Genomic DNA, 23,548 nt, shown 5'->3' on the forward strand with positions numbered 1-23,548 from the left:
AACTACAGTGCCTTGCGAAAGTATTCGGCCCCCTTGAACTTTGCGACCTTTTGCCACATTTCAGGCTTCAAACATAAAGATATAAAACTGTATTTTTTTGTGAAGAATCAACAAGTGGGACACAATCATGAAGTGGAACGACATTTATTGGATATTTCAAACTTTTTTAACAAATCAAAAACTGAAAAATTGGGCGTGCAAAATTATTCAGCCCCTTTACTTTCAGTGCAGCAAACTCTCTCCAGAAGTTCAGTGAGGATCTCTGAATGATCCATTGTTGACCTAAATGACTAATGATGATAAATACAATCCACCTGTGTGTAATCAAGTCTCCGTATAAATGCACCTGCACTGTGATAGTCTCAGAGGTCCGTTAAAAGCGCAGAGAGCATCATGAAGAACAAGGAACACACCAGGCAGGTCCGAGATACTGTTGTGAAGAAGTTTAAAGCTGGATTTGGATACAAAAAGATTTCCCAAGCTTTAAACATCCCAAGGAGCACTGTGCAAGCGATAATATTGAAATGGAAGGAGTATCAGACCACTGCAAATCTACCAAGATCCCTCTGAACTTTCAGCTCATACAAGGAGAAGACTGATCAGAGATGCAGCCAAGAGGCCCATGATCACTCTGGATGAACTGCAGAGCTCTACAGCTGAGGTGGGAGACTCTGTCCATAGGACAACAATCAGTCGTATATTGCACAAATCTGGCCTTTATGGAAGAGTGGCAAGAAGAAAGCCATTTCTTATATCCATAAAAAGTGTTGTTTAAAGTTTGCCACAAGCCACCTGGGAGACACACCAAACATGTGGAAGAAGGTGCTCTGGTCAGATGAAACCAAAATTGAACTTTTTGGCAACAATGCAAAACGTTATGTTTGGCGTAAAAGCAACACAGCTGAACACACCATCCCCACTGTCAAACATGGTGGTGGTGGCAGCATCATGGTTTGGGCCTGCTTTTCTTCAGCAGGGGCAGGGAAGATGGTTAAAATTGATGGGAAGATGGATGGAGCCAAATACAGGACCATTCTGGAAGAAAACCTGATGGAGTCTGCAAAAGACCTGAGACTGGGACGGAGATTTGTCTTCCAACAAGACAATAATCCAAAACATAAAGCAAAATCTACAATGGAATGGTTCAAAAATAAACATATCCAGGTGTTAGAATGGCCAAGTCAAAGTCCAGACCTGAATCCAATCGAGAATCTGTGGAAAGAACTGAAAACTGCTGTTCCCAAATGCTCTCCATCCAACCTCACTGAGCTCGAGCTGTTTTGCAAGGAGGAATGGGAAAAAATGTAAGTCTCTCGATGTGCAAAACTGATAGAGACATACCCCAAGCGACTTACAACTGTAATCGCAGCAAAAGGTGGCGCTACAAAGTATTAACTTAAAGGGGCTGAATAATTTTGCACGCCCAATTTTTCAGTTTTTGATTTGTTAAAAAAGTTTGAAATATCCAATAAATGTCGTTCCACTTCATGATTGTGTCCCACTTGTTGTTGATTCTTCACAAAAAAATACAGTTTTATATCTTTATGTTTGAAGCCTGAAATGTGGCAAAAGGTCGCAAAGTTCAAGGGGGCCGAATACTTTCGCAAGGCACTGTATGTCAATTAGCCTACCAGAAGCTTCTAAAACCATGACATCATTTTCTGGAATTTTCCAAGATTTTTAAAGGCACAGTCAACTTAGTGTATCTAAACTTGTAACCCACTGGAATTGTGATACAGTGAATGATAAGTCAAATAATCTGTCTGTAAACAATTGTTGGAAAAATTACTTATGCACAAAGTAGATGTCCTAACCGACTTGCCAAAACTATAGTTTGTTAACAAGAAATGTGTGGATTGGTTTAAAAACACGTTTTAATGACTCCAACCTAAGTGTATGTAAACTTCCGACTTCAAGTGTATCAATATTTTGCTAAGTAGATGGTCTCTACAGAAGGTGTAAACGGTACAGCCAAATGGTTTCTTGCATTGTAGCAAACACAAAGTAGATAGTGTCAATATAAATAACATTTACAGTATGTACAAGAACAATAACGATATTAGTGATAGACAAGATAGTTATTTGCATGCAATCAGGGGTAGTGGCTGAGCAGCAGGGTAGAAAAATAATAGTAGCAGCAACGTATGTGTTAGGAGAGAGTCGTGAATAGAAGCACTGCAGATAGTACTGATTACTGGTCCATCCAAACCACACATGAACAAGGGAATCTATATTCGGAGAGCCTGTTTCTGTCCTGCCCTTGACTTTGGTGCAGGACGTGTCACGTCCATAGCTTCTTAGTCGCAAAACTCCCTGATCTTGTCAAAAAGAGAGTTTGTCTAGCTGTGTCCAGTCCAGGTGGTGCTTTTACAGGCAGACCATCTATGGGAGGAAGGATGCGCAACAGCTGAAACCTGGTCCCGACTGTCCGAATGCTCCTTGGCGACACCAGGCTCCAGAGCATCGAAGCTGTAAAACAGGAAATAACAAAAATCAGAAGAAATTACAACCCTGCACAACATCAATTCACCTCCCAAGTTTGGATAAGAATAACCTCACATAATGAAAATAATTGATCTCAACGTCAACAGTGAAGAGGCGACTCTAGGATGCTGGCCTTCTAGGTAGAGTTGCAAAGAAAAAGCCATATCTCCGACTGGCCAATAAAAATAAAATATTAAGATGGGCAAAATAACACAGACACTGGACAGGGGAACTCTGCCTAGAAGACCAGCATCCCGGAGTCGCCTCTTCACTGTTGACGTTGAGACTGATGTTTTGCGGGTACTATTTAATGAAGCTGCCAGTTGAGGACTTGTGAGGCGTCTGTTTCTCAAACTCGACACTCTAATGTACTTGTTCTCTCGCTCAGTTGTGCACCAGGGCCTCCCACTCCTCTTTCTATTCTGGTTAGTGCCAGTTTGCGCTGTTCTGTGAAGGTAGTAGTACACAGCGTTGTACGAGATTTCTCGCATGGAATAGCCTTAATTTCTCAGAACAAGAATAGACTGACGAGTTTCAGAATAAAGGTCTTTGTTTCTGGCCATTTTGAGCCTGTAATCGAACCCACAAATGCTGATGCTCCAGATACTCAACTAGTCTTAAGGCCAGTTTTATTGCTTCTTTAATCAGGACAACAGTTTTCAGATGTGCTAACATAATTGCAAAATGGTTTTCTAATGATCAATAAGCCTTTTTAAAATGATAAACTTGGATTAGCTAACACAGGAGTGATGGTTGCTGATAATGGGCCGCTGTACGCCTATGTAGATATTCCATTTAAAATCAGCCGTTTCCAGCTACAATAGTCACTTACAACATTAACAATGTCTATACTGTATTTCTGATCAATTTAACATTTGCTTTTCTTTCATCTTCAAATAATATTTTTGCAGGAATCTCCTTGCGAATGATTTTGACAAAGATTGTATCTAAGTGACCCCAAACTTTTGAATGGTAGTGTAGGTACAGCATATACTGTACTATTAATTATATGTACTCAGAGTGTATAGTAACGCGAGTGTGTGTGTGTAGATCTCCACAGAGGAGTCTTCCTTCAGTTCCACCCCTACCCCCTCCATGAAGCCACTGAAGCCGGCCCTGAAGAGATCCTCTGTGGTGGACCGCCCTCCTGATATACCCATGCCCACAAGTAAGAACAAACACACACACCCTCGGTCAGACCTTAACCCCCTAGAGTCGATTGATGCACTGGTAACAAGTAACATAATAACAAAATCCCCATTTTTAAAATCTGTCAGTTTAAGCTAGAGATATTGGCTGCGTCTTAATCCACTGCATCCGCCAATATCCCGCTTCCACATCTGTGGTGAAAGGTGACAGAGCGGTGTTTGTCAGACCATGAGACATCCCGAAAATCTGTCTTCTCACGAAAATGTCTGTAGCTTCCGAACGGTTTGACCTACAAACTATTATGACCACTATATTGAAAGGGGAGACTCACGAAAACAATATGGTATCTGCTCTATGACCCCCCCAAGTGTCAGGGTACTCGTCTCAAGTCGGTACAGTCGATGTGCCAACTTCTGTTTGTAGCTGTTTTGGATACAAACTAATGTGACCACACTGTGGAAAGGATGGTGCTCTCCGTTTTGCTCTACGACAAGTGTCACGGGACTTGTCTGAAGGTAACCGGCACCAGTTGACATTTTTTTATGGAAGGATGAAGGTAGTGTTGTGCCTACCCAAAAAAGGGGTTAAATATGTGTTTTTAAAAATAATTATGATTCCTGAGCTTTCTTATATCTCCGAGATATAGGACAAACCCTTCAAAACCTTGTTTCTTATGATTTCTTTTTTGCCTTTTTTTTGCCATTTATGAATGTGTTATTCAGTGTGTTTCTCTGAGCTATTGTAGTAATAGCTAAATTCAGTATTGGATCAAATAATTGTATTTATTTTTTTCCCTAAAATTCTAAATCAAATGGCTAAATGATCCATCCATTCCATAAAACAGCTTAGACTTTTAAAACCTCTTGCAGCTACCCCCCTACTTTTTTCAATTTCCGCCTGAAGACATACCCAAATCTAACTGCCTGTAGCTCAGGCTCAGAACCAAGGCTATGCATATTCTTGATTTCATTTGAAAGAAAACACTCTGAAGTTTGTGTAAATGTGAATTGAATGTAGGAAAATATAACACAATATATCTGGTTTAGATAATACAATGAAATAAACATGTTTTTTAATTTGTATTGTTGTATCATCATCTTTAAAATGAACAAGACAAAACAAACATTCAGATAGGATGATGGGGACAATTTCAGTGAAAAACACGAGGGCAACAGTACTTGTGCAAAGTTTCAGAATGATAACTTCCAAAATGAATGTGCTACATGACATTTATCATGAAGTCACCCAGGTGTCCCACACAAGTAGCCCAAATGTACCCAAGTGGCCAAATTGGTGAAGTTATACATTTTGAATGAAATAACTATATACAAAATACCAAAATGGTATTCTAACACACTTGAAATCCCCCAAAAAATGGAGAAAAAACATTAACAAAAATATATATATACATTTACAAAATAACACTTTCAATATTTGGAAGACCCTCAGTCCTCTACACAATATTGTGCTGCTGATGCCAGGTGCCAAAGCAGTCTCTTTCTCCTGTTCCTGTAAAGCAGAGGGTCACCAAGCATGTGGTGCAGGTGATGGGGTGACTTCATTTTGCAAAGAACACAGCGACGCCTCCATGCTGTGCCCTTTTGGCCTTGAGGCACATCATGCCTGCAGAAATACATTTGGGCAGATGAACACTACTTGTGGCTGGAGCTGGATGAACCAGCTTCAGTGGGGGATGGACACCTTGGCACTGGGGGCTCCCATTCTGAGTCAGTGTCACTGTGAATGAAAATGTTCAGTTAGAATAGTTTCACATATGAGCCCTGTATCAACAGGTATAATAAACAGATATATATATATAGAGTACAGGGAACATAAGGTTGAATATATTATTATAGACCTGCTAGATCTACTGTCTCATTTATATTATGAAAGATCAGCTAGATCTACTGTCTTTATTATAATTCAACAGACCAGCTGTATCTACTGTCTCCATTTCACTTTGGCCATTGTTGTGGGCCTGCCCTCGCCTCAACAGCCTCAAATAGGCTATTTTATGTGGGGGTGGGGCGGCAGACACACGCATCTCACATTTCATTACAATAAATGTTTATATAATGCTACTAAAATTTTAAAAAATCACAAATAACATTTTATATAATTAATTTCAAACAACGGCATTAGCATGAGAAGAACTTACCAGTCCAAAACTATGTCCTCTTCGTTCAAAAAATATTCCCCCATTTGGGAATCGCTAAATGAATCGTCCTCCAACCTTATTTACGGCGGAGTTTACTACATGGGTTGGTCTTCCAACACATAAACATTACATATTGCCGTTTACCTCAGCTCATTGGCTATCTACCCAGCTAGATTTCAAGACGATCAGTGCTCATTGGGTTAAAATACAGTCAATCAACGAAACAGCTGTCATATCATTGGTGCACAATGATGTCATTACTTGTTGTCTTCAAATCGGTTTCTTTCAGTCAATACGTCCCTCGAAATGACCCATCATGTTTTGGTTGTGTTACAAACAAACCAGTAGATAGCAATGAAACCAAACATGACTGGAAAAGTCACGTTTAGTGTGTGTATTTACAGCGAATGTGTCGTCGAAAATGGAATGAGACGGAATTCACGACACAAGCGGTTCACAAAATGTTTCGTGTTAGGCTATAAAAATAGATTTTATCAAACAAAAGACCATTAATTGTGTAACAATGAGCATTGGCATTGCAAACAGAGGAAGATCGTCAAAGGTAAACTATTTATTTTATTGCAGTTTGATTTTGTTACTCCTGTGCTGGTTAAATAGTTGTTTTTAATGGGGCTCTATGCTCAGATAATCACATCGTATTCTTTCACAGTAAATCCTTTTTTAAATCTGACAACGCAGTTGGATTAGCAAGATTCTAGGCTTCCGAAACGTGTATTTTCATGAATGTTTAATATGACTATTTATGTAGCGATCACCGTATGTTGTCGAATCCCGCTAACAGGTTCGGTGCGCAGAGAGGTTAAAGAATGATTAAACAACTAAGTTATTTTTGATTTACTTAGAGCTACTTCAAAAGTCTCTCTCTCTCCCCTTCTCAGGTCCACAGGACCACTCTGGCAACACCTTAAAGAATCTCTTCTGTGTCAACCCTGAGACAGAAGGCCTGGAGGTGAGACACCTTTTTTAATACACACACCCTTACTTCCTACACACTCTTCCGATTCTCTCCTCCAAATTCAGAATCTCCCAACTCTCTCCTACACATAACCCCTTCCTGCCCAGTACTGCGCTCCACTTTTTCTAAGTGACACCACCAACTCATGCCACACCACCACTTGGGTTGGGAGACTAGAGTGTCTGTTTCTTAGAGTGGTGGGGTGAGTGTTTGCCCCACTTTGCGGAGGCGTTGTGTTAACGTTGTTCTTGTCTTTGGCTGCTGAAAGAACAACAATGTCAACATCAACATAAAGGGCACTGCATCGAGCTCTGCGTCTCCTGAGTTAAGGAGGCCACCCAAGCGCGTCAGGATATCCGTTGTGGTAAGAACGCTGGGCATGCCCCAGGAAACTGCCCAGCAACTGGTCAGCCATCCAATCAACCACTCGTCATCTGCTGCAGGGCTAATCCATGCCGATGGACTGTGATCTGTACCATCGAGCTAAATGTGTTGAACACGCTCCTCCCTGTCTGTGAACCATTACTGACCTCTGACCACTAGTCCTGTTCTTATTGGCTATTAGGTAGGTTCACAACTGACCTCATTGTCAGAATGCAAACTGATTGGTCAAGAGGTCAGTTGGGGTCATGAGAATTCGACCACCTCTCTAGCTATGACACCCTAAACCCAAAAAGACTATGTCTATGGTCCAAATGTGGTCTTTCCTCGGTCAGGGTGGTGTGGTTAATTTGAGGTCAACTTAAGGGATGTGGCGGTTCAACCAAAGCATGCTGCCATGCTGTCCATCATCAGCCATTTCATTAGAGGCATTCAATCAGTGACCTTCTACTGGTTCGTGGGTTTGGCCTGTAGCGCCTCAGTCCACCCCTCCACAGAATCAAACCCCTCCCACTTTTTCATCTGCTGTAGTTGTTCATACCATTTGTCATGAGGACAAGAGATGTACTAGGGATAGAGGAAAAGGGGTGAGCGGAGCGAGGTGGTAATTTGTGACGTGTGTGGTCCCTTGTGGCTCAGTTGGTACAGCATGATGCTTGCACTGCCAGGATTGTGTGTTTGATTCCTGGGGCCAACGATACGTAAAATGTATGCACGCATTACTGTAGGTAACTTTGGATAAAAGCGTCCCCTAAATGGCATATATTATTATATGACATGTTAATAGAGGACAGCAGAAATCAAATCAAATCAAATCAAATTTTATTTGTCACATACACATGGTTAGCAGATGTTAATGCGAGTGTAGCGAAATGCTTGTGCTTCTAGTTCCGACAATGCAGTAATAACAAGTAATCTAACTAACAATTCCAAAACTACTGTCTTGTACACAGTGTAAGGGGATAAAGAATATGTACATAAGGATATATGAATGAGTGATGGTACAGAGCAGCATAGGCAAGATACAGTAGATGGTATCGAGTACAGTATGTACAAATGAGATGAGTATGTAAACAAAGTGGCATAGTTTAAAGTGGCTAGTGATACGTGTATTACATAAGGATACAGTCGATGATATAGAGTACAGTATATACGTATGCATATGAGATGAATAATGTAGGGTAAGTAACATTATATAAGGTAGCATTGTTTAAAGTGGCTAGTGATATATTTACATCATTTCCCATCAATTCCCATTATTAAAGTGGCTGGAGTTGAGTCAGTGTCAGTGTGTTGGCAGCAGCCACTCAGTGTTAGTGGTGGCTGTTTAACAGTCTGATGGCCTTGAGATAGAAGCTGTTTTTCAGTCTCTCGGTCCCAGCTTTGATGCACCTGTACTGACCTCGCCTTCTGGATGATAGCGGGGTGAACAGGCAGTGGCTCGGGTGGTTGATGTCCTTGATGATCTTTATGGCCTTCCTGTGACATCGGGTGGTGTAGGTGTCCTGGAGGGCAGGTAGTTTGCCCCCGGTGATGCGTTGTGCAGACCTCACTACCCTCTGGAGAGCCTTACGGTTGAGGGCGGTGCAGTTGCCATACCAGGCGGTGATACAGCCCGCCAGGATGCTCTCGATTGTGCATCTGTAGAAGTTTGTGAGTGCTTTTGGTGACAAGCCGAATTTCTTCAGCCTCCTGAGGTTGAAGAGGCGCTGCTGCGCCTTCTTCACGATGCTGTCTGTGTGAGTGGACCAATTCAGTTTGTCTGTGATGTGTATGCCGAGGAACTTAAACTTGCTACCCTCTCCACTACTGTTCCATCGATGTGGATAGGGGGGTGTTCCCTCTGCTGTTTCCTGAAGTCCACAATCATCTCCTTAGTTTTGTTGACGTTGAGTGTGAGGTTATTTTCCTGACACCACACTCCGAGGGCCCTCAGCTCCTCCCTGTAGGCCGTCTCGTCGTTGTTGGTAATCAAGCCTACCACTGTTGTGTCGTCCGCAAACTTGATGATTGAGTTGGAGGCGTGCGTGGCCACGCAGTCGTGGGTGAACAGGGAGTACAGGAGAGGGCTCAGAACGCACCCTTGTGGGGCCCCAGTGTTGAGGATCAGCGGGGAGGAGATGTTGTTGCCTACCCTCACCACCTGGGGGCGGCCCGTCAGGAAGTCCAGTACCCAGTTGCACAGGGCGGGGTCGAGACCCAGGGTCTCGAGCTTGATGACGAGCTTGGAGGGTACTATGGTGTTGAATGCCGAGCTGTAGTCGATGAACAGCATTCTCACATAGGTATTCCTCTTGTCCAGATGGGTTAGGGCAGTGTGCAGTGTGGTTGAGATTGCATCGTCTGTGGACCTATTTGGGCGGTAAGCAAATTGGAGTGGGTCTAGGGTGTCAGGTAGGGTGGAGGTGATATGGTCCTTGACTAGTCTCTCAAAGCACTTCATGATGACGGATGTGAGTGCTACGGGGCGGTAGTCGTTTAGCTCAGTTACCTTAGCTTTCTTGGGAACAGGAACAATGGTGGCCCTCTTGAAGCATGTGGGAACAGCAGACTGGTATAGGGATTGATTGAATATGTCCGTAAACACACCGGCCAGCTGGTCTGCGCATGCTCTGAGGGCGCGGCTGGGGATGCCGTCTGGGCCTGCAGCCTTGCGAGGGTTAACACGTTTAAATGTCTTACTCACCTCGGCTGCAGTGAAGGAGAGACCGCATGTTTTCGTAGCAGGCCGTGTCAGTGGCACTGTATTGTCCTCAAAGCGGGCAAAAAAGTAATTTAGTCTGCCTGGGAGCAAGACATCCTGGTCCGTGACTGGGCTGGATTTCTTCCTGTAGTCCGTGATGTATCCGGTTGGTAAGACAGGCAGTTATTGTCCTCCTGTTCAATGACAAAGCCATTACAATTACAACCACTAAGGATTCCATGATACTGTCGAATTACCAACACTGCTACTTTCTAACAGTGATGCATGTCCTTCAATGAAACAACTGCCCAATTCTGAGTTAACAATGATGAATACAACACCATGATAAAATGCAGCATGTACACCCCTACAACATATATAATGGTAATTGTTTTAGTCAAGGGAACAGCAATCTGGAAATTAAATAGTTGAAGGTTATGTCATTAAACATTGGTTTTATCTCATATTCATAGGCTACATGTATGACTCATCCATCCAAAAGCTAAATTTAACCTTGAACCTTTTGATTGCTGTCCTCTTGATCACGTGGGTTTCATTCACTTGAAACCAGCACCCAGCTTAGTTATTCTGTTGTCTACATTACACACACACACACACATACATTTAGAAGAGTAGAGTATTTTTACGATATAAAAAAGTTACTTTTGATAGAGATCTGTTCTAGGCTGTGTAATATTAGTAATTCATGATGTGCCTAGCCCAAAACCTAATAGTACAGTATTGATGCCCTGAATATTTTGGTGAGCTGCAATATAATGGCGCCGGAAGGGATGGCTGCCGTTTTACGGGCTCCTAACTAATTGTGCTGTTTTGTTAGTTTTTTGCATTTTTTGTACATAATGTTGCTGCTACCGTCTCTTATGACCGAAAATAACTTCTGGACATCAGAACAGCGATTACTCACCTCGAACTGGATGAAGAATTTTGAGTCCAACTCAAAGGATATACTGCTTTGTCAAGACAAGGTCCAAATCCCCGTCATCAGCGTGAAAAGATTGAGGGAAAGGGGATGGAGGGCGGGGTACCTTGTAAGAATTCACCAACAAGTAGGTAAACCACCACTTCCCGCCGTATTATTGACCAACGTGCAGTCATTGGAAAACAAACTGGCCGATTTAAGATTATCCATTAAAAACTGTAATATCTTATGTTTCACCGATACGTGGCTGAACGACAACACAAATAATCTAGAGCTGGCTGGCTTCTCTGTTCATCGGCAGGACAGATCAGTTACATCTGGTAAGACGGGGTGGGGGTGTGTCTATTTGTCAATAACTGCTGGTGCGCGATGTCTAATATTAAAGAAGTCTAAAGGTATTGATAAGCTGTAGACCACACTGTCTACCAAGAGTTCTCATCTATATTATTTGTCTATATTATTTGTAGCCGTCTATTTACTACCACAAACCGATGCTGGCACTAAGACCACACTCAACGAGCTGTATAAGGCCATTAGCAAACAAGAAAATGCTCATCCAGAAGTGGTGATCTTAGTGTCTGGGGACTTTAATGCAGGCAAACTTACATCCATTTTACCTCATTTCAACCAGCATGTCACATGTGCAACTGAGGGGGGGGACTCTAGACCACATTTACTCCACACACACAGATGCATACAAGGCTCTCCCTTGCCCTCCACTTGGCAAATTTGACCATAATTCTATCCTACTGATTCCTGCTTACAATCAAGAACTAAAGCAGGAAGTACCAGTGACTCGCTTAATACGGAAGTAGTCAGATGACGCGGGTGCTATGCAACAGGACTGTTTTGCTAGAACAGATTGGAATATGTTCCGGATTAATCCAATGGCATTGAGGAATACACCACTTCAGTCACCGGCTTCATCAATAAGTGCATCAATGACATCATCCACACAGTGGATGAAATCCCGCTATGCCCTCAGACGAACCATCAAATAGGCAATGCATCAATACAGGACTAAGATGAAATCCTACTACACCGGCTCTGACACTCGTCGGCTGTGGCAGGGTTTGAAAAATTTGACGGACTACAAAGGGAAACCCAGCCGTGAGCGGTCCAGTAACACGCGCCTTCCAGATGGGCTAAATGCCTTTTTATGCTTGCTTCGAAGCAAGCAACACTGAAGCATTCATGAGAGCACCAGCTGTTCTGGACGACTGTGTGATCACGCTCTCCGTAGCCAATGTGAGCAAGACCTTTATTAAACAGGTCAACAGTCACAAAGCTGCAGGGCCAGACGGATTACCAGGATGTGTACTCAATGCATGCGCGGATCAACTGTCAAGTGTCTTCACTGACATTTTCAACCTCTCCCTGACCTGAGTCTGTAATACCGACAAACAGACCACCATAGTGCCTGTGCCCAAGAAAGCAAAAGTAACCTGCCTAAATGATTACCGCCCTGTTGAAAGGCTGTTCATGGCTCACGTCAACCCCATCATGCCGGAAACTCTAGACCCACTCCAATTCGCATACCGCCCCAACAGATCCACAGATGTCTCAATCGCACTCCACACTGTAATTTCTCACCTGGACAAAAGGAACACCTATGTGAGAATGCTGTTCATTGACTACAGTTCAGCATTCAACACCATAGTGCTCACAAAGCTCTTCACTAAGCTAAGGACCCTGGGACTGAACACCTCCCTCTGCAACTGGATCCTGGACTTCCTGACAGGCCGCCACCAGGTGGTAAGGGTAGGCAACAACACATCTGCTACGCTGATCCTCAACACTGGGGCCGGGTTGCGTGCTTTGTCCATTCCTGTACTCCCTGTTCACACACGACTGCATGGCCAAGCACGACTCCAACGCCATCATTAAGTTTGTTGACGACACAACAGTGGTAGCCTGATCTCCGACAACGATGAAACAGCCTATAGGGAGGAGATCAGAGACCTGGAAGTGTGGTGCCAGGACAACAACCTCTCCCTAAACGTGAGCAAGACAAAGTAACTGATCGTGTACTATAGGAAAAGGAGGGCCAAACAGGCCCACATTTTAACATCGACGGGGCTGAAATGGAGTGAGTCGAGAGTTTCAAGTTCCTTGGTGTCCACATCACCAACGAACTATCATGGTCCAAAAACACCAAGACTGTTGTGAAGAGGGCACGACAACACCTTTTCCCCCCCAGGAGACTGAAAAGATTTGGCATGGTTCCCAAGATCCTCAAAGTTCTACAGCTGCACCATCAAGAGCATCCTGACCGGTTGCATCATTGGGCATCTGATCGTAAGGAGCTACAGAGGGTAGTGCGTATGGCCCAGTACATCACTGGGGCCAAGCTTCCTGACATCCAGGACCTTCATACTAGGTGGTATATAAAACAATTGTCAGACTCCAGTCACCCAAGTCCTAGACTGTTCTCTCTGCTAACACATGACAAGCGGGCCTGGCTCCTTAACAGTTTATACCCCCAAGCCATAAGACTGCTGAACAATTAATCAAATGGCCACCCGGACTATTTACATTGACCCCCCCCCCCCCTTTTCACTGCTGCTATTCACTGTTTATTATCTATCCGTAGTCACTTTACAAATTACCTCGGCTAACATGTGCCCCCGCACATTGACTCGGTACCATTACGCCTTGTATATAGCCTCGTTATTGTTATGTAGTTTTCTTGTCTTACTGTTTTGATTTATTTTTTTCTATATTTTTTTCACTTAGGTTTATGTAGTAAATATTTTCTTCTCTATTTCTTGCACTGCATTGTTGGTTAAGGGCTTGTAAGTAAGCATTGTAAGGGCTACACCTGTTGTATTTGGCGCATGTGACAAATACAATTTGATTTTAAATTAAATAGAGGCATATTAGTTGATGTGTGTGTGTTTTATGCTAGGGTGTTCTTAGTGTTGATTCTAGTTATTAGTTTTCAAGAGGGAGTGCGTGTATACTCAGAATCCATTTGTCCACAGAGGCCCTAAACATAAATTATGAACAAACAAATGTATTAAAATATTTTCCAAAGACTTCTGTCTACACTACACCCCCGTATCTGAAATAAATCCAGTTATTACTTCTCTTTCTCCCCTTGAGCTGTAGTTCACAGCCTCCTTTTCCTCTCTCCAAATCACTAGTTTCTCCTCTTTCTATACCGCTCTGCATTACTATTCTTTCTTTCCCTCCCTTCCTCCTTTTTCCTTTTCCTCCCTTCCCTGCTCCCTTCTTCCCACCTCCTCCTTCCTCTCCCTTCGGTCTACCTTCTTTCCTGCCTTCCCTCCCTCCCCTCCTTCCTACCGCTTTCTGTTTCCAGTGTGAAATATTGATGCAGGGTAAATGACATGAGTATTCCATCCCAGAGAAATGATGCTGGCCTTTCAGAGATCCGTGTTTTCTCATTAATTCTCTCCTCCTCTTGACGAGAGCAGACCAGACAATACGTCACTGAGCGGCTGCCTTAAGAATCACACGTGGAATAGCGTTATCAGCGAGTGTGCCTGTTACCTTCTTGGCTGGCCCTGAATTGAAGCCTGTTGAGTAGTTTGATGTGTGGATTGCAGTGGACCAACACTATAGGTCAAGAAACTGAGCGAAGGAGCAGAGGACTTAGATTAGATTAAGAGACAGACACACAGATGCAGAAAGATCAATCAATAGATAGATCAAGAGGAAGGGAGAGAGGGAGATGTTACCTGTTAAATCCACTTCAATCAGTGTAGATGAAGGGAAGGAGACTGGTTCAAGAAAGATTTTTAAGCCTTGAGACAATTGAGACATGGATTGTGTATGTGTGCCATTCAGAGGGTGAATGGGCAAGACAAAATATTTGTGCCTTTGAACAGGCTATGGTAGTAGGTGCCAGGCGCACAAATTTGAGTGTTTCAAGAACTGCAACACTGCTGGGTTTTCACGCTGTTAAATATAAAAATGCTATTGTTGCCTCTTTGCAATAAGGAATTAAGACCAAAAGCTCGAAGTTTCAAGTGTTTAATACCAAGGATGCCATCAGCTGAGTGCATACATTTAGAAAGTTCACAACACATCTTATACTCTTCCCTCCTTTTAGTCACCACCCTCTCGTAGGTGTCACCTCCCCAGCTATACAGTTTATGACCCCAATGAGTTTCCCATATCTCCCCTGTGGAATCAAATCAAATCAAATTAAATGTTATTTGTCACATGTGCCGAATACAACCTTACAGTGAAATGCTTACTTACAAGCCCTTAACCAACAATGCAGTTAAGAAAAAGACCTAAAAAAAATAAAAGTAACAAATAATTAAAGATCAGCAGTAAAATAACAATGGCGAGGCTATATAGAGGGGGTATCGGTACAGAGTCAATGTGCGGGGTACCGGTTAGTCGAGGTAATTGAAGTAATATGTACATGTAGGTAGAGTGAATATGCATAGATAATAAACAGAGAGCAGCAGCAGCATAGCATGGTCCACTCTTTGTTTAGCTAGATGTCAGAATCACGCCCTGTCCATCATCATTGTCCAGGGCCTGACCCTGCTCTCTGATCCTAGGAAATGTCCTCTTATCTGATTAGGCCAGCCTTTCTAAATGAGTATCCACACAGTTTCATGGCCTAAACTCCATTAATACTCACAGTAATCATTCACTAAACAGGATACAAACAAACTTCAGTTTAACTTGAAACATGTTACATTTTAACAGAATCCATAAACACTCAACAGTTTCCCGTATGTACCAAGAATGGTCCACCACCCAAAGGACATCCAGCCAACTTAATAGCACTGTGGGAAGTGTTGGAGTCAACATGGGCCAGCATCCCTGTGGAATGCTTTTGACACTGTGTATAGTCTATGCACTGACAAATTGAGGCTGTTCTGAGGGCAAAAGGGGTGCAACTCAATATTAGGAAGCTGTTCCTAATGTTTTGTACACTCTGTATCTCGGAGGCATGTGTGATTGGGTAATTGTGGTTATGTCAACATATTCCCTGCTGACCCGGACCCCAGGCTCTGATTGGCTTATTGACTACAGGATGTACAGGATAGAGGGAGAGATTGATCGCTTGGGGAAAAGGGTGGATGGAGCGAGGAGAGGAGGGATGCTGCTCTCTGTGGAAGCTGCACAGCAAGCCATACAGCTTCACTCTCTGTCAGCACACTGCCTCTTACCCAGTCACTCACTGTGGAGGGCTGCACACGCACACACAGGCACGCACGCTGTCTGTATCTCACTCAGACACACACACTCTCCTTGGTACACTCACATTCATACACCCACTCTTGCGTCTCCACATATCCACAAGGGCCCTTGCATATTTGCTCACCTAATAGACTAGTTAATCTTCATACAACATACTTTACATGCACAGTCTCACCTGCTCTGTCTCTCTCCCCAAAACACACTGCAGGTGTTAGCTCTTCTATATTAAACAACTACATCTCTGTATCATACTGTTCTTTCTACACACACCGCACGGCAAGCAGTACCGGAGCGCCAAGTCTAGGACCAAAAGGCTCCTTAACAGCTTCTACCACCAAGCCATAAGACTGAACAATTATTCAAATGGCCAGCTGGACTGTTTACATTGACCCCCGGATTATTAAAACAATGTACACTGCTGCTACTCACTGTTTATTATCTATGAATAGTCACTTTACAAATGACCTGGACTAACCTGTACCCGCGCACATTGACTCGGTACCGATACCCCCTGTATATAGCCTCCACATTGACTCGGTACCGATACCCCCTGTATATAGCCTCCACATTGACTCGGTACCGGTACCCCCTGTATATAGCCTCCACATTGACTCGGTACCGGTACCCCCTGTATATAGCCTCCACATTGACTCGGTACCGGTACCTCCTGTATATAGCCTCCACATTGACTCGGTACCGATACCCCCTGTATATAGCCTCCACATTGACTCGGTACCGGTACCTCCTGTATATAGCCTCCACATTGACTCGGTACCGATACCCCCTGTATATAGCCTCCACATTGACTCGGTACCGGTACCCCCTGTATATAGCCTCCACATTGACTCGGTACCGATACCCCCTGTATATAGCCTCCACATTGACTCGGTACCGGTACCTCCTGTATATAGCCTCCACATTGACTCGGTACCGATACCCCCTGTATATAGCCTCCACATTGACTCGGTACCGGTACCTCCTGTATATAGCCTCCACATTGACTCGGTACCGATACCCCCTGTATATAGCCTCCACATTGACTCGGTACCGGTACCTCCTGTATATAGCCTCCACATTGACTCGGTACCGATACCCCCTGTATATAGCCTCCACATTGACTCGGTACCGGTACCCCCTGTATATAGCCTCCACATTGACTCGGTACCGATACCCCCTGTATATAGCCTCCACATTGACTCGGTACCGATACCCCCTGTATAAAGCCTCATTATTGTTATGTCATTTTCTTGTTACTTTTTGATTAAATTTTTTATTTAGCAAATATTTTCTTAACTCTGTTTCTTGAACTGCATTGTTGGTTAAGGGCTTGTAGGTAAGCATTTCACAGTAAGATCTACACCTGTTGTATTCGGTGCATGTGACAAATAGAATGTGATAGACACCTCTCATCTGTGCTGTGCCCTGGTTTTGGAGAGGTGTACAGGTTTATCAGTAGCATTTTATTTTAACTTACATGGTAGTAAGCAATGTGTTTAATTCTGCTAAATGTGTGCCAGAAAATTACCCATTGACCTCATGAGACTCTAGTAAATAGCAGGTGGAAACAGGACTGTAAAATGCAGTGCTAGAGGACTGTCAGACCATGTTGGTGTCAGTGGTGAGTGGAGATGGTGTTGTCAACTCTAGACACAGTTGACTTCTGTTGCATAATTTTACAGTAAGGAGAGCGCCTTGACCGGCCGGGCCCCACGGCAATCGTTGCCAGGGTTACAGGGAGATCAGCCACTGCAGGCGGGTGGATAAATGAGCTCAGGGCTTCCATCACCCCCAGGGCCTGAGGTTGGTAGAGGGGTCAGGTGTAGATGTAGACAGAGATGGATAAGCGCAAGAATATACACACACTGCTATTCTCACCCTCATAAAGAAAACACTCTCTTCCTGTAAATACACACGTTTATTACTCTAAACTCACACATAAGCCCTATTCGCACGGGACTAGTATTACTATAGAACAGTGATGTCAAACTCATTCCGCGGAGGGCAGAATGTTTGCGGGTGTTTGGTTTTTCCTTTCAGTTAAGACCTATACAACCAGGTGAAGGGCATTGCTTACTAATTACTGACCTTAATTCATCAATCAAGTACAAGGGTGGAGCGAAAACCCGCAGACACTCGGCACCCTGTGGAATGAGTTGTGCTACATCGGTTATGTAATTATTACCTCAGCATGTCCGTTTTTCCAGTGGACAATTCGGATAGGATTAGTTTGGCCAAACTGCCCCTGTAATATTTTTTGTTTCCTCATTCAAAGCTGACAGTTTTGATGGAAGCCTGGAGGCTCTTCTAGGTGTGAAGATATTTCAAATGTCTAGGGATATCCTAATATTGGACTAATGGCCTGCAGTTCAAATAATACGTATCAATAAGAATCATTTACTGTAACCTATGCAGACATTTAATTTCCTGGCGGATTTGGCCATTTACCAATCAACTGGCACAATCTCGTCCACTTTTTAAAAGATGGCTCTAGGAAAGTTGAAATGTGACAAAACTGATCATTCATCTGTACTCTACATGCATAGCACTTTGTTTTAAGCATCAATTTGTTCCCATGTTTTTACCCAAACTGGGAGCAGCACCTGATTTAAACTCTGTAATTTCCCTCAAAATACAGGGATGACGATCCGCACAGGATAAGTATTATCAGAGGACCTGGCCGTTTGCCAAAAAACTGTAGGTTTTTAGGGCTGGGATGATAACCTTCCTGCCATGTAACAAAAATTAGGGTTGTGGTGATTTGTGCTCATGCACATAATGGCTTTTAACCAGAAAAAGCCTTCAGTTCCCTTTGAGGTGTTGTGATTGTCATGGACTGAGTTTAAGACAAGTGTCTCAACGTGCCTCTCGCTCATTAACTGGAAACCCAAGCAGGTTTGAATCAGGTTGGTGTCAGCTTGCACCAAACACTCAGACTGCATCCCAGAGCTGCAGGAGAATGAGGGCTCATCCCAAATGACACTCTATTCCCTAAACCCTAGAGTTGCGGGAGACTGAGTGTGCGTCCCAACCTCCCCAGTAAAACGTATCCCGTCTGAATGGGGCGCTACACACGCCTTTTGACATTGACACACACACTTAAGTACCACTCAGCACTGTAGAACTCTCTCAGGTTTTCAGGCCCGCCCGGCTCATATCCAAACTGTAGCCATCATCACTCCATGGTCAAATCCATTAGTGTCAGTCATCCCATCTGTACTTTGAGACCTTGTGAAAAGCTCTGTATGAATGCAACCCATTATCTGTTTCAAGCATGTTTTCAACCCCCCCACCATGGTCATACAGTGGGGCAAAAAAGTATTTAGTCAGCCACCAATTGTGCAAGTTCTCCCACTTAAAAAGATGAGAGGCCTGTAATTTTCATCATAGGTGCACTTCAACTATGTCAGACAAAATGAGGGAAAAAAATCAGAAAATCACATTGTAGTATTTATTTGCAAATTATGGTGGAAAATAAGTATTTGGTCAATAACAAAAGTTTATCTCAATACTTTGTTATATACCCTTTGTTGGCAATGAGAGGTCAAATGTTTGCTGTAAGTCTTCACAAGGTTTTCACACACTGTTGCTGGTATTTTGGCCCATTCCTCCATGTAGATCTCCTCTAGAGCAGTGATGTTTTGGGGCTGTTGCTGGGCAACACGGACTTTCAACTCCCTCCAAATATTTTCTACGGGGTTGAGATCTGGAGACTGGCTAGGCCACTCCAGGACCTTGAAATGCTTCTTACGAATCCACTTCTTCGTTGCCCGGGCGGTGTGTTTGGGATCATTGTCATGCTGAAAGACCCAGCCCCGTTTCATCTTCAATGCCCTTGCTGATGGAAGGAGGTTTTCTCTCAAAATCTCATGATACATGGCCCCATTCATTCTTTCCATTACACGGATCAGTCGTCCTGGTCCCTTTGCAGAAAAACAGCCCCAAAGCATGATGTTTCCACCCCCATGCTTCACAGTAGGTATGGTGTTCTTTGGATGCAACTCAGCATTCTTTGTCGTCCAAACACGACGATTTGAGTTTTTACCAAGAAGTTATATTTTGGTTTCATCTGACCATATGACATTTTCCCAATCTTCTTCTGGATCATCCAAATGCTCTCTAGCAAACTTCAGACGGGCCTGGACATGTACTGGCTTAAGCAGGGGGACACGTCTGGCACTGCAGGATTTGAGTCCCTGGCGGCGTAGTGTTACTGATGGTAGGCTTTGTTACTTTGGTCACAGCTCTCTGCAGGTCTTTCACTAGGTCCCCCCGTATGGTTCTGGGATTTTTGCTCCCCGTTCTTGTGATCATTTTGACCCCACGGGGTGAGATCTTGCATGGAGCCCCAGATCGAGGGAGATTATCAGTGGTCTTGTACAGTGCCTTGCGAAAGTATTCGGCCCCCTTGAACTTTGCGACCTTTTGCCACATTTCAGGCTTCAAACATAAAGATATAAAACTGTATTTTTTTGTGAAGAATCAACAACAAGTGGGACACAATCATGAAGTGGAACGACATTTATTGGATATTTCAAACTTTTTTAACAAATCAAAAACTGAAAAATTGGGCGTGCAAAATTATTCAGCCCCCTTAAGTTAATACTTTGTAGCGCCACCTTTTGCTGCGATTACAGCTGTAAGTCGCTTGGGGTATGTCTCTATCAGTTTTGCACATCGAGAGACTTACATTTTTTCCCATTCCTCCTTGCAAAACAGCTCGAGCTCAGTGAGGTTGGATGGAGAGCATTTGTGAACAGCAGTTTTCAGTTCTTTCCACAGATTCTCGATTGGATTCAGGTCTAACACCACATTTGCAGTGGTCTGATACTCCTTCCATTTCAATATTATCGCTTGCACAGTGCTCCTTGGGATGTTTAAAGCTTGGGAAATCTTTTTGTATCCAAATCCGGCTTTAAACTTCTTCACAACAGTATCTCGGACCTGCCTGGTATGTTCCTTGTTCTTCATGATGCTCTCTGCGCTTTTGACGGACCTCTGAGACTATCACAGTGCAGGTGCATTTATACGGAGACTTGATTACACACAGGTAGATTGTATTTATCATCATTAGTCATTTAGGTCAACGTTGGATCATTCAGAGATCCTCACTGAACTTCTGGAGAGAGTTTGCTGCACTGAAAGTAAAGGGGCTGAATAATTTTGCACGCCCAATTTTTCAGTTTTTGATTTGTTAAAAAAGTTTGAAATATCCAATAAATGTCGTTCCACTTCATGATTGTGTCCCACTTGTTGTTGATTCTTCACAAAAAAATACAGTTTTATATCTTTAAGTTTGAAGCCTGAAATGTGGCAAAAGGTCGCAAAGTTCAAGGGGGCCGAATACTTTCCTAATAATTGCTCCCACAGTTGATTTCTTCAAACCAAGCTGCTTACCTATTGCAGATTCAGTCTTCCCAGCCTGGTGCAGGTCTACAATTTTGTTTCTGGTGTCCTTTGACAGCTCTTTGGTCTTGGCCATAGTGGAGTTTGGAGTGACTGTTTGAGGTTGTGGACAGGTGTCTTTTATAATGATAACAAGTTCAAACAGGTGCCATTAATACAGGTAACGAGTGGAGGACAGAGAAGCCTCTTAAAGAATAAGTTACAGGTCTGTGAGAGCCAGAAGTCTTGCTTGTTTGTAGGTGACCAAATACTTATTTTCAACCATAATTTGCAAATAAATTCATTAAAAATCAATGGATTTTTTTTCCCATTTTGTCTGTCATAGTTGAAGTGTACCTATGATGAAAATTACAGGCCTCTCATCACCAACTTGCACAATTGGTGGCTGACTAAATACTTTTTTTTGCCCCACTGTATGAGTAGTTAGTCATTTAGTGTCTCTTATCACATCTGTCCATCCACCTCTTCATTTTGTCACTGTGTTCAGTTTGAATGCAGTGTGGCCATGACATGGACACGTGTTTTATTTGTAGTATGAGTGTACTGTGTGTCCTTGGGTTTTGTATTTCAAGTTATTTATTGTCATTTTGACGTTGTGCTTGTCTGTAGTGTATGTGTGCAGGCGTGCACACAAGTCTTTTTGCTGTGTGTTTGCAGTGTAAGTGTGTTGATCTGTTTCCTGTCCCTCTCCTCTCAGGATGACTTTGATGTGGATGATGACATGACCATCAGAGAGGTGAGACCCTACAACACTTTCTCTCCCTCTTTCTCCCTTTTCTCTCAGGATGTGTCAGTGCTGTCTGTCTATGCTACAGTGTATTTACTGGTTATCAGGGGAATAATTAGTCACTGTGTATGAATAGCCTTATCAAAGCTGGAATCTCTATGGGCATCTATTATCTCTGCACCAGGGACCACAGCCAGACACTGTGTAGCCACATAAAAGAGGAAACCACCTAGGCTTAAAGGAAGTGGAGTTTGGATAGGGATTGCCATTCCCAGTCTTGGGATCTCAGCTGATGGTATGGAGGACAGCTGGTTCCATGTGAACTACAATCCTGACGCCCTGTTTAAACGTTTGAGAACATAAAGGCCTCTACTTTCATATCACATCAAAATAATTTCACAAATGCAAAATATACACGTACCTTACCTACCGTGTTAACCTGCTTTACCACAGTTGCAGCTGACAGTATTTTTCACACATTTCTGGTGGCCTTCTTCCATTACACACAGGTGTTCGGAGCATGCTAAATAGCTAATTAGCACAGGTGCTCGCTTCTGTCTTCCATCTGTCTTCCATAAACAAGCACTGTAACATGGAAATATGGCCGTGGGCACTCTAACCCTATGAAAGTGTGTAGAAATGATACTTTTTAAAATGTTTTTATAAATTATTTCTTACTGTTAAGTTACATATGTTTCCAAATCTGTATCGCGTGTTTGCGTTTTAGACACCACCAGACAGTCGGTTTACCGTCGTCAGCCCGCAACAGGTTTGTGAATAAACTAGTAGCATACACTACCGGTCAAAAGTTTTAGAACACCTACTCATTCAAGGGTTTTTCTTTATTTTTACTATTTTCTACAATGTAGAATAATAGTGAAGCCATCTAAACTATGAAATAGCACATATGGAATCATGTAGTAACCAAAAGTGTTAAACATACCAAAATATGTTTTATATTTGAGATTCTTTAAATAGCCCCCATTTGCCTTGACAGCTTTGCACACTCTTGGCATTCTCTCAACCAGCTTCATCTGGAATGCTTTTCCAACAGTCTTGAAGGAGTTCCCACATATGCTGAGCACTTGGTTACTTTTTCTTCACTCTGCGGTCTGACTCATCCCAAACCATCTCAATTGGATTGAGGTCGGGGGATTGTGGAGGCCAGGTCATCTGATGCTGCACTCCATCACTCTCCGTCTTGGTAAAATAGCCCTTACACAGCCTGGAGGTGTGCTGGGTCATTGTCCTGTTGAAAAACAGGCTGCTGCAGAATGCTGTGGTAGCCATGCTGGTTAAGTGTGCCTTGAATTCTAAATAAATCACAGACAGTGTCACCAGCAAAGCACCCCCACACCATAACACCTCCTCCTCCATGCTTTATTTTTTTGAGCAGTGTATATACACTCAGCAAAAAAATGTACGTCCTCTCACTGTCAACTGCATTTATTATTAGAAAA

General features: G+C 43.2%; 1 protein-coding gene across 3 annotated transcripts in view; it reads left to right on the forward strand.

The window, feature by feature from the left end:
- LOC110504090 (chloride channel protein 2) overlaps positions 1-23,548 on the forward strand; it is a 195,518-nt gene that overhangs the window by 160,267 nt on the left and 11,703 nt on the right. For 2 of the 3 annotated variants that reach the window (XR_016491409.1, XM_036961147.2), the window contains exons 18-20: positions 3,535-3,652; positions 6,691-6,761; positions 22,059-22,097. Coding sequence is in view for 2 of the 3 variants with exons in the window: in XM_036961147.2 (XP_036817042.2) it covers positions 3,535-3,652; positions 6,691-6,761; positions 22,059-22,097 (228 nt within the window). In the remaining variant the exon portion in view is untranslated. Of the gene's footprint in view, positions 1-3,534; positions 3,653-6,690; positions 6,762-7,035; positions 7,132-22,058; positions 22,098-23,548 lie in introns of all 3 variants that reach the window. The other variant, XM_090218806.1, reaches the window with a different exon arrangement.

This window comes from Oncorhynchus mykiss, chromosome 24, assembly GCF_057628025.1.
Source record: "Oncorhynchus mykiss isolate SJ-2025 chromosome 24, ASM5762802v1, whole genome shotgun sequence".
NCBI lineage: Eukaryota > Metazoa > Chordata > Actinopteri > Salmoniformes > Salmonidae > Oncorhynchus > Oncorhynchus mykiss.